This window comes from Ictalurus punctatus, chromosome 10 (assembly GCF_001660625.3).
Source record: "Ictalurus punctatus breed USDA103 chromosome 10, Coco_2.0, whole genome shotgun sequence".
Classification (NCBI taxonomy): domain Eukaryota; kingdom Metazoa; phylum Chordata; class Actinopteri; order Siluriformes; family Ictaluridae; genus Ictalurus; species Ictalurus punctatus.
The window spans coordinates 6,332,154-6,345,120 of record NC_030425.2 but is presented as its reverse complement, the minus strand read 5'-3'; the positions used below and the strand labels follow the sequence as shown (position 1 = coordinate 6,345,120).

At 39.6% G+C, this 12,967-nt stretch overlaps 1 protein-coding gene across 1 annotated transcript in view; it reads left to right on the top strand.

Annotated features, from left to right (window-relative positions):
* thsd7bb (thrombospondin, type I, domain containing 7Bb) overlaps positions 1-3,117 on the top strand; it is a 49,689-nt gene extending 46,572 nt beyond the window's left edge. The window contains exon 26 of the mRNA XM_017477594.3: positions 1,494-3,117. Coding sequence (XP_017333083.2) covers positions 1,494-1,575 — 82 coding nt within the window. The 3' untranslated portion in view covers positions 1,576-3,117. The remainder of the gene's footprint in view (positions 1-1,493) is intronic.
* Positions 3,118-12,967: the final 9,850 nt, after the last annotated feature.

Below are 12,967 nucleotides of genomic sequence, written 5' to 3'. Positions count from 1 at the left end.
TTATTAGAAGAGAGGTATGTAGACAAATCCAAATCATATGGCAAACTCGTGGTCAAAAACAGGCAAAAGGTCAGGAGATTGGCGAACAGGGTATACTAGACAAAAATAAGAATCAGAAACATGCGGACGAAAACAGAATCAAAAACCATGGAACGAGAAGTGAGGATGAACGGCTTAGTACGGGTCTGGCGGAAAACACAGAAACAATACTTCGCCCCGAACAAAGACACACAAGGGGTTTAAATAATTAATGTAATCAAAGAAGGATAACATAAAACAGCTGAGACATTAGGGAAGAATAGCAATAGTAATAATAACAATAGCATACCATGGGTGTAGACAGGACAGAAACCAAAACAAAACACATGTGTAACTGTAAACAAAGTCACTGTCACTGACAACCAGGAACGTGTGGTGTCACGCTATGGGCTGTTGAGGGGAAACCACTATTTTCCTATGTAACTGGAAAAAGGGGTTTTAACTTTGACATAACAAAAAAATGCCATGTCAGATGACCTTTTCTGCAATCACATGGCATGGCTCTCAAAATTTGGTTAATTGTTCAATATTTAAGCAAAACCACTTAAAGGAAAAAAAATTAACACTATCTGAGACATTTAACTTTGTTGTTTTGTCATTTATACAAGCTTATATATTTTGAGTATATTGTTAAGTGGTAAAACGTAATTGTTGCCATATGGCAACAACATGCGATAATGGAACTGTGGTTTCATGAATTGAAACAGGCCTACATAGTAAAGACACTAGGTTTTCCTAATAGCATATTTACATTTCTTCACATTCATAGATAGAAAAAATGTTGCAATTGACATTTTGCAACTGCACCTTTTGTTCTAAATTTTAGGTTTCACAAGAAGAAATTCAAGGGAAAGAATTAAAAAGATACTTCACCCAAACATGTTTGGATATTATTTTTCTATGTATTTTGAGTGAGTAAATCCATCCACATACTTTTTGCAACTGTGATTCCTTTCTAGAAGATATCACTTTTACATCCTTACTAGGTGGCAAAAAAAAAAACTCTGCAACTTAGAGTCTGGAAAATGCAGTAATTGGACTTGTAATCTCATATATTTTGTGTTATTTTTGACTATATGATACTTTCCACCATTGCACACTGTTGTTTGCAACAATTTACCAATAATTTACCCCTACCCCACCCCGCCCCCAGCTGCTTTTATTCAAGTAAAATAAATCCATTTTTTTAAAAAACATTTTTTTATGTAAATGTAAAAATTCATGCAGTAGAGGGCTAAATAAAAATGTTGCCGTACATTTTGGCAGGTATATTATATAGACTTTAAAGCTAAATGTGGCAATAAACCCCTAAACTTGAATGAGACCCTGTTATAGTCCTGGATCATTTTACAGCATTTCCTAGTAAAGTGCTACCCTCTAGTGGTGTAAATTGGAAGTGCATGCAATACTCTTTCCTGTTTGATTAATGTGTGCATGTGTTTGTATTCTACCAGCAAAAACCCAAAGGATGATCCAAACTCCAGCAGGACCCAAAGGGCTTTAGCACTGGCCTATGATGGAGATGCAGACATGTGACTTTTCTTCCGTTGAGACTACAACTCCAGTTTATGCAACTCAGAGACCTCCTGAGACAAACCAAGGTCATTCCAGCTGCAAGAGCCGTGCTGTTTCAAACCAAGCCCTGCGCGTCTACATGTAGTGTGTGTGCTTTTGTGGTTTGATCTTTACAGAACAAATGTACAATGGGCTAAAAACAGCTAGAGAACTGTCACAGGAAAAATGAAAAATTGAAAACGGATTAAGTGAACTCATTTGGGTCAAAACAGACAAAAGTCCATTTATGCACTATGTTAGTGCAGTATCAAGTTTTTGGTTTTTTTGTCTATATTGTAAACTTACATGTTGGTGTTGTTGGTTATTTTATGACGCTGGCCCATCACTCTTCTTGAGGCTGACTACCATTGGATTTTGTTTAAATCCAGACATTGGACTGACATTGTGTGTGGCTTAATTCAGTCACACGAAAAAAATTGCCTCATGAGGATCAGCAACAGTTATATAACTATTTTGTGATATGTAGGTCATAACTGTGTCCTGAATGGTTTGTAAATAAATTAAAATCTTCCGAGAACAGAGAATCGTGCAGACATTTTGGTCATAAACCTCAGTGATGTACAGTATCGTGAATTGCCTAGAATTTGTGAGCGGATATCAAATCACAGGGCGACAACAATGTGGGCCGGCTTAAGTCACCCAAACCCAGCTGCATCCTCTGCTAATTCATTTTAGTCATTTAATCTGTCAGATTCTATTCTGTCTGGTCTGAAATTAAGTGAAATCATCACTGACATCTGTGCGAGCTGCCCCACAACTGAGCTGTTCTGTCATCTTCTATTAGTCCCAACCAGCTGAACAGGACCAAACTCAAACTTATATCAAGCTGAGTACAAGTAGCATCATAGAGTTAGTACAATCGTTATGACTAGCTATGCCGGATCAGCTACATCGGCAGGCTGCACAAGCATAGAAGAGACAGTAGGTGGTAATATAATGCAAACTGAAATAACTATGGAAATAAGTCCATAGAAAAGCTTCAAACGTCATCACATCGGCTTCAGGATCAAGGAATGGGAACCAGATTCTGGATTTATGAGCAGAGACAATACATTAAGTGGTCTACATTTACTACAACAATGGGTCAGTCTGTCCAGTTTTCAAGTCTGTATCTGGTAAATAATAAACTGATAGGTTGGCTAAAAATATGACTTCATCCTTCATCTGTATTCTGCACACTGTTCACATAGGGCATCAACAGAGACAAATAACGAGAAGCAGAGTTTTAGATTGGGAGAGGTCTGAATCAACTCCACTCCTCAGGTAGTTTGATTCTCCAGCAGTGCAAAACGCACCAATGGAGGTCTGCGATAAGCTTTGCCCACATACAGATATGAAATTGGGTACATTGATTTATGAGTTCAAGTTAAAAAGAACCTATTGTGCTCCAAAAAGATAATACTGAAGCGTATTTAGACATTGAATCATTTTATCTCTAAATGAGTTCACCACAAGATTAATAATTCACTTATTTCCAAAATACTTGCACTTATCTTTCATACACATCCTGCTCTGTCATCAAGTATATGAACACACTCTTCTCTTTATGCCAGTCCGCGCTATAAGGTGTAAAATTCGATACCTGGGATAGACAGTCAACAGCCTACAGGATTGTGTCAAGCATTTCACCATACAGTTCATCATAGAGAGATTCACCCCATCTTAGAGCTGCCTTTCTCCTTCACCTGTCCTATCTTCTAGGACACTCCACTCCTCCACTCCACTCTCCTCTGTCTGCGCCGCATTTGAGAGGAAGCAATCTCTTGCTCAGTGTGTGTCTTATCAGATGAGATAAGACTGTGAGCTTGGGTCCTAATAGCGTCTTAGCGCAGCGAGATTCTTCTCACGTGTGCGCTGAACAAACAAACACATCATCCAGCCGCAGGACCATACATCATTCCTATACAGCATGCCGCACCTTACCACAAAACTAGCTCTTTCATCAAACCCAGGGTTTACTCACTTGAGGACAACATTGCAACACTCTAGGGAAATTCTTTCAAGTAGCATTTTCCCAGCAGACAAGTACTCACAAGATGTATACACTGATCAGCCATAACATTAAAACCACTGACAGGTAAAGTAAATAACATTGATTATCGCATTACAATGGCACCTGCCACGGGGTGGAATATATTGTATTAGGTAGCAAGTGAACGGTCAGTTCTCGAAATTGATGTGTTAGAAGCAGGAAAAATGGGCAAGCTCAAGGATCTCAGAGACTTTGAGACCATTCCTCCATACAGAATCTCTCCAGATCCTCCAAATTATGATGGCTAGACAACTGGGTCAGAGCATCTCCAAAAAAGCAGGTCTTCTAGGGAGTTCCCAGTATGCAGTGGTTAATACCTACCAAAAGTGGTCCAAGGAAGGGCAACCGGTGAACCGGCAACAGGGTCATGGGCACCCAAGGCTCACTGATGCACGTGGAGAGTAAAGGCTAGCCATTTTGGTCCGATCCCACAGAAGAGCTACTGTAGCACAAACTGCTGAAAAAGTTAATGCTGGCTATGATAGAAAAGTGTGAGAAAACACAGTGCATTGCAGCTTGTTGCGTATGGGGCTGCATAGCCACAGACCGATCAGAGTGCCCATGCTGACCTCTGTCCACTGCCAAAAGTGCCTACATTGTGAACGTGAATATCAGAACTGTTCCATGGAGCAGTGGAAGAAGGTGGCCTTGTCTGATGGATCACGTTTTCTTTTACATCATGTGGACATCATGCGTGTATGTCGCGTACCTGGGGAAGAGATGGCACCAGGATGCACTATGGGAAGAAGGCAATCCAACAGAGGCAGTGTGATACTCTGGGCAATGTTCTGTTGGGAAACCCTTGTGTCCTGGCATTCATGTGGATGTTACTTTGACACGTACCACCTACCTAAACATTGTTACAGTCCAAGTAGACCTCTTTACAGCAACAGTCTTCCCTAATGGCAGTGGTCTCTTTCAGCAGGATAATGTACCCTGACACACTGCAATAATTGTTGAGGAACCGTTTGAGGTACATGTCAAAGAGTTCAAGGAGTTGACTTGGCCTCCAAATTCCCCAGATTCAGATCTGTGGGATGTGCTAGACAAAAAAGTCTGATCCATGGAGGCCCAAACTTGCAGCTTACAGGACTTAAAGGATTTGCTGCTAACGTCTTGGTGCCAGATACCACAGCACACTTTCAGAGGTCTTGTGGAGTCCATATCTAAACGGGTCAGAGTTGTTTTGTTGCACAAGGGGGACCGATACAATATTAGGTAGGTGGTTTTAATGATATGGCTAATTGGTGTATATATAATGCCCTCCACTAATATTGGCAACCTTGGTAAATATGAGCAAAGAAGTCTGTGAAAAACTGTCTTTCGTTAGAAAATTCATTTAAAAAAATACTCTGCTCTTATGGATATCAAACAATTGCAAACAAAACACAGGATTATCCAAAAAATAAATAAAAAATCTTAGCACCCTTTAGTCAATACTTTGTGCTACCTCCCTTTGCCAAGATAACACCTCTGAGTCTTCTCCTATAACGCCTGATGAGGTTGGAGAATACATGGCAAGGGATCTGAGACCATTCCTCCATACAGAATCTCTCCAGATCCTTCACATTTCGAGGTCCACGCTGGTGGACTCTCCTCTTCAGTTCACCCCACAGGTTTTCTATTGGTTTCAAGTCAGGGGACTGGGATGGTCATGGCAGGACCTTGATTTTGTGGTCAGTAAACCATTTTGTGTTGATTTTGATGTATGTTTTGGATCATTGTCCTGCTGGAAGATCAAACCACAGCCCATTTGAAGCTTTCTGGCAGAGGCAGTGAGGTTTTCATTTAATATCTGTTTATATTTGATAGAGTCCATGATGCCAGGTATCCTAACAAAATGTCCAGATCCTCTGGCAGAAAAACAGCCCCAAAACATTAAAGAGCCACCACCATATTTAACCATGCGCATGAGGTACTTTTCCATATGGCTACCTCTCTGTGTGCGCTAAAACCACCTCCGGTGTTTATTGCCAAAAAGCTCTATTTTGGTTTCATCTGAAGATAGAATCTGATCCCATTTGGAGTTTCAGTAGTGTCTGGCAAACTGAAGACACTTGAGTTGGTTTTTGGATGAGAGCAGAGGCTTTTTTCTTGAAACCCTTCCAAACATCTTGTGGTGATGTAGGTGACTTGTAGTTTTGGAAACTTTCTGATCCCAAGATGCAACTAACTTCTGTAATTCTCCAGCTGTGATACTCTGAAATCTTTTGGCCACTCAAACCATCCTCTTCATAGTGCGTTGAGACGATATAGACACACATCCAATTCCAGGTTGATTCATAACATTTCCAGTTGACTGGAACTTCTTAATTATTGCCCTGATGGTGGAAATGTGCATTTTCAATGCTTGTGCTATTTTGTTATAGACACTTCCCATTTTGTGAAGCTCAACAACCTTTTGCCGCACATCCCAGCTATATTCCTTGGTCTTACCAATTGTTATGAATGACTAAGGGAATTTGGCCTTTGTGTTACCTTATATTTATACCCTGTGAAACAGGAAGTTGTGGTTGAACAATTTCCTGTTCCTAATCACCACAGGTTTAGAGAAAAAAAAATTAAAACATCAATGGGAATATACTTGCAGTATATTTTTCTCATATGAATTCATAGGGGTGCCAATAATTGAGGTTTGTAAGTTTGTTTTTGTTTTTTTTTATAAACCTGTATTGTGTTTGCAGTTGTTTGATAGAGACAATAAAGACCTTCTTTTCTCATATTTACCAAGGGTGCCAATATTAGTAGAGGACACTGTATATCAACCTTTCAACAAATGTTAATCTTCATAAAGTCATAAACTCATTTTAAATTCTGTTGAAATATTAATACTATTGATTGACAAATATTTTTTTTTACTGCTATTTGACAGATATAAGATAAGATAACAGCAGGTGTTCCATTCATTTGCTTGCCTTTCTAGATGTTGCGCAATCATTGGGCAGCATGCCCCCATATAATTCCATACAAAATGGAAACCGCAGCAAGCACATTTGGGCAAGAATCATGCGGCCTTTGTGAGGGGAAGCAGAAGATAAGAGAGTTAATGACAGGGTTGCAGTTTTTACTCCAAATTACGCTATTTAAAAAAAATACCCTGCTCACACTAAGATCTTGTTATATAGCAAACAGTCACAAATTAAATCAAAATAAATTTCTGCAAACAAAGGCAAAGTGTAAGTGTCTATGACGTAAATAAACATTTCTAAAGTACAGTCTATTGCAAAGATTAGGAGAGGGAAAGGGGGATTATGGAGTGGATACTGTCTGTACACACATACATCAGTAATACGTCTGCACCATGGTGACTTTGTGTCTCATGCCTGATTTTTTTTTTTTTTTTTTTTTTTTTTTACAACTTTTCAGTTGTGGGGTTGTGGCATGGATGTAGTTCAGCTACGAAGTTTTCTGAACAAAATGGCAAATCTTCATTGAACGTATAAAGGCACCTCTAAAACTGCTTCAAATGAGCCACTGCTGGGCACAACCAGAACCAAAATCTATTAAACACTGTTCAGAAACTGCAAATGTGTTTTATTCTTTGTGAGAAGTACATTGTAAAAGATTTCAACTCACCTCCTGAGCTACATTAAACCAACATAACTCTACTCTGACCACCATGCAGCGTAAACCAACAAAGAAAAACGATGGGGGATTAAAAAACAAAACAAAAAAAGTTTTATTAAGCCTCTTTTCTACCTCTTCTGTTTTTGCCTGATGGCTCCAGTGAGAGGTGGTGTGTGTAATTGTGCATGGGAAATTAAGTCTGCCACTTCCTACACTATTTAAAGTACTCACCCACAGGGAAGACGAGTCGCCTTCTTCACCTAATAACAACGTACTCGTTCCACACACACGGGACACATACAAACATGCTGTTTTCTTTTTCACATGCGATCACCAGCTTTCATTCTTACTCAGAGTTAAGCAAAGATTTTAACTATGATTCTTTTTGCTGTTGTTGAGGAAAATGATAACTTTTGGAGAGTTAGCTTATGTGCATAAAACTCTGTTTCTATTGAAGAACAAGCATATCCTCTGCAGCATTAGTAGATATTCAATTCACCTACCAGCATGTAATCTGTACAGTGTGACGCTGCAAACCTTGGAAGCGTGATCTGTCCAAGTGCAGTGAATCTGAATGGTCCACTAGACAATCAAGTTAAGCACCTGTGTAACTTTAAGTCTGAACATGAATAACTTTCCCTAATGTATAGTTGCCAGCACTGAGAAAAAAAAACCCTCATCATTTAGAATTTTGAACATGTTCTGTATGTAATTTAAATTTCTCAATCCTGGTCCTGGAGAGTCTCCATCCTGGACATTATGAACACAATTCTGTAATAACTGGAATAATTAATTGCCTAATATTAGTGGAGAGATATTAAAATAACTAAGAGGCATCAGAGAAAATAGCTGCCCTTGGAAGTGACCTGTGCTTCTGCAGTGCCATTTCTGTCGCAAAAGTGAGTCTGTCCCCGAATTTACATCTTTGGCATCAGAAGAACTTCTCTGAACCACTCTTGCCCATGAATCATAAATAAGAGATCTCTTATCTCAGTGACTGGTTGCTTTAAAACCTCAGCATTTTTTTCTCTTCTAATCAAATCTCTCATTTGTTTTCAACAGCAGTTTAATCAGCTAGACTGGTGAGCGTGCCAGCAGAAGTTTTCCCGCTCAGGATCAATAAAGGTAGAGGCCTATTGACAAAAGTGCGATAGAGGCCATTGGAGCGACTTGTCTCTGCACAACCCAATCGATTTAATTTTCTCTGAATCCATCTGCACCAGGAGGCGGCCGGGCACCTTTTGAATTTCATGCAGAGTCAGACAGGCATTATCAATCCAGCGTGGTGGATAGCCAGCACTGGCTATGAGTGGGTTTTCTGTCCAACCAGGACAGGTCATGGAAATGATGGCACTTGCTCGAGTATGTTTCACACAAATGTTGACAGCTGCTTTCTGTCATCCTCATAATGAAGGTTTGTTGTTTTTTTTTAAAACCTTGGTTACACTTCTGCTTCAGAGCCCTTTCCAATATATTCTGTAGAACACTTTAGGTTTTTGCTGATTGTTAAAGCATATTTATGGAAGGTACAAACATGCAAAAGTTAACCTTTTAGATCCTTTGCTCATTCATTGTTATCTCTGCTACCTCTCACATTCATAGGGAATGAACACATTTTCTTGTATTAGAAACTTCTAGTAGACTTTACAGAAATGCTTCCTGCTCCCATTCATGATGGTCCGATCACCTGTGAGAAGGTAAACAAAATTCATCCTTTTATTTAATAAATGAGTCGATACAGGTTTTCGATTTTTGTGCTTTTTTTGCGGAAAACTACTGCGAAATCGCAAACGCACGAAATCGTTTTTCACAGTGATGTTTGTTAGTAAATGATACCTTTTAGCTGTACTCATGTTCAATGCATGGGAATCAAAGAGGGCTTTGGCTGAATACGCGTTGTGATGACATCACATGAAGCGTCTTGGGCCAAATCTGCAGAAAATCTGCTGTAATTTTGATCACTTGCAAGCTCCTCCAAATATTGCGGGGTTATCTTGATCTTGTGTTAATTTCTGCGTTCAGAAAATAGCAAAATCCTGGAGGGACTGATAAATATGCTTTTGTATCTTTATACCTTTCCAGTTACTGCACTTTCAAGCCTTACTGTTTCCTCAAAACATAACGCACATTGCGTCTCTCTGTATATTCAGCTGCAAGAAAAACAGTGAATCTACCTGGATTTCAAATAATAACACAATTTTTAGATCTTTATCAAACACGTTGATTCAGAGTGTTTGAGAATCCTACTCTAGCTGAGGGGAAACATTTTTTGCAGTAGAAATCTCCTCCAAAGATTTCCTGTAGCTGCTAGACAATGGTAAGGAGTAAGTTAAGGCCATTCCTCCAGATATTTTATTAAGCTTGAAGTGACGGTCCACTACCCTGATATTGTCCCGTAAAATTTCTTGTTACAATTTTGAATTCATTGTTCCCCTGTTTTTGAAAGCGGTCCAGGCAGCGCCAAAATTAGCCCCACACTTTTTGAAACTCCACCATACTTCAAGATGAAATTACACCACAGAGTAAACCAATACCACCAACAGAAAAAGAAAAAGAAAACAATTCTGTGTATGTTAAGTTTGCAAAAGAAGACCTTGATGTTCCTTAATGATTCTGGGACAAAGTTCCAAACATTGACAGAAATGTACTATGTTATATTTGGAGTGTAAAGGTACTACACACCAACACTAAAAGTCATTAATGCAGAAATCAAAAGGATTCACTTTTTTTTTTCTTTTTTTCAACTGTATATGCCAAGACCTCAGCTGCAAATGACAAATACTTTTTTTAAATGGAAATATTCTGCTTGAATTATGAATCTACAGTCACTGGCCACTTTAATAAGAGTACCTTTACACGTGCTCATTCATGCAATTATCCACTCAGCCAGTCATGTGGCAGCAGTGCAATTTATTCTGCTCAACACAGTTATAAAGAGTGGTTATTTCCAATACTGTAGCTTTCCTATCAGCTCATACCACTCTTGCCATTTTCCTCTGGCCAGTGTCATCAACAAGCCATTTCTGACACTCAAGCCACATCACTGACACTCACCGAATGTTTCTGGTTTTCGCACCATTCTGTGTAGGCTGTCATGTATGGAAAATCCCATTAGGATCAGCAGTTTATAAAATACTCAAAGCAGCCAGTCTGGTGCCAACAACTCTGCTTCGGTCAGAATGATTGAGATCATTTTCCACCATTCTAATGGTTGATGTGAACATTAAATGAAACTCATGTCCTGTATCTGCATGATTTTATGTGTTGCACTTCCTCCACATGACTGGCTGATTGGATTATTGCATGAATGAGCAGGAGTGCGGGTGATCCTATTAAATTGGCCAGGGAGTGAATATACATACATATATATATATATATATATATATATATATATATATATATATATATATATATATATATATATATATATATATATATATATATAAATCACCAGCTTGAATATCCACACTCACAAATGTGATTGTCATTCAAATCCCCTACCACAAAGGTCGGAACAATGGACTGTGGCTGGGGAAAAAATAACGAAGCTGTCTGCAAATGCTTTCTGAAGGAAGCACAGTGGTAATTAAAGCCCCAGGCAGCACATCACGTGCAGGTATTATATTCAATAACTTCTGAAGTGTTGCACGTGTAACATTTAATGCTTGAACGCCTCTTTGTCAATTCCACCTGCCAATAGTGTTGTCAAGGCAACAACCTTGCACTGGAGCCAGAGGGAAGCATTACAGTAGCTAATGCTGTCCTACCTGTGGAACAGTGTTCCGTCATTGAGCTTTAGTGCCATTGCTATTCAGCTTCAAATAGTGGGAATTAGGTGGCTCATAAAATTGAACTGTTTGTTGATGGCCATTTAAAAACAAAAAAAATAATAAAAAATAAAAAGACTATTCTTCAAATTCCTTATTATTTATGAAAAGGATGGTTCCATGAATTTATATTGTCCCTGCAAAACTGAAGACTTGTTTATTATATTTAGAACATTGCACAGTCTAAATTACACAAACTGGCTACAAATGGCTATGCAAATAAATCCAGCAAAAAAAAGCCCGGCTAACGAGCGAAACAGAGAGAAGGGGGAACACAATGGATTCCCAAATCGCATGTCGGATTTGATCTTCCCGCTTATGGTGCTGGGAGTTCTGTAATTAAAGAGAATTGTCGAGCCGCGAAAGTCCTTGACCCACTTCTGACGTCTTATCGCCACTGCCAAATGCACACTCTAACTCCCTCTCCTTCTCTATCTCCCGTTCTCCCTATACTCGTTCATTTAGTCAGTGAAAAAGAAACACTTCTCCGAAATATGGGACTTCTGGGTAAAAATTGAGTGTGTAAATGCTGTTTTGTGAGATAGACGATGGACACATGCCCAGGCTCTTCAGGCAGAGAAAACTCGTTCCAGCAGGCAGAATTACTCTGGTCCCCTCTCTCTCTCTCTCGCTCTCTCTCTCTATGTCACATTCGGTGCTCAGGGCCTGGCCTGGCACAGCACCTCATCATCTCCCTAACCCAGACACAATTCAGCACCATGCTGCAATCCACTTTGTAATGCGAGGCTTTAAGTGCAACTGCCTGGAGGGAGGCTGCGACCACATTATATTTCACTTGATCCATTTCTTTCCTGAGAGATTTGATGGTTTTGCTCTGGGTGATGTTCAGTGGTTGAACATTTCTCTTTTAATACCACGCTGTAAATGCACTGAGTGCAGAAGCACATCCTGACACGTCCTCGCTGGGCTTGCTGTGAGCTCCGATAAAAACCTGGAAACGGCCAGCTTGGACTGCTGATCTGTGGGTCTCCGTGTCATGTGAAGACATCTTTATAGCAATGTTGAGTTTATGGTGCAGGACGTTCTCAAATGTCCTCTGCAAAGGGTGATAACCTTTAGAACGAAGTGAACGTCTGAGCCCATTGACCAGAATGAGACAATCTAACCTTTGATATAAAAATCCGTTTATGTTGTAACAGCCATTGGAGCCATCAGTGACGTCCTCTAAAAAGCCATGCAATAGAAAGCAAAGCATATATTAAATAAACTTCTTCTTCTGTATTGCCAGTGAGCAGAAAATGCTCCTAAGGCTAATTAGAAAAAAACTATCAGTGTTTCCCAAGTGCAAAAACAGTTGAGGAGTCGCAGTCCATGGTAATCAACAGACTAAGACACTGCTTTAACAGAGATCGTACATCAATGTCACTCGGCTCCTCGTCTCCAGAACTACCACTCCAAACGGCTGTCGTGATGCACCGTGACCTGGGTGCTAAATATACCAGCATCCTAGACAGGAAATGACTAAGAGTCAGTATGTAACATTGCATGGAAGATTTTTTTTAAACGAATACTGATTCGAGTACTCGAGTATGAGTGCTGTTTCATAATGGATATAAGTATCGTCATTCTTACAATAGGTCTGTATAGGTTAATGTACTGGAGCACACACTATAATCTCCATCCAGTGTGCTTCATAATCAGTATTGAGTAATTCCAGGCTGAATAGATTCCCAGCTCTCCACAGTTTGACATTATTTCACTGTATTTATTTCTCACTGATTAGGACCAACTGCTTCAGCCTCATGTATCGGTGCTTTGACTGTATGAACCAGAGTTAATAAGCACGGGCTGTTTTCCACTGGGTAAAAGTCCTTGTGTACTTCTCTGGCTGGAATTTGACAACACCATCTATTCTCTCCTGATTGCACAGATAAGGTGCTAGCTATTATTCCTGTTTGTCAGGCAT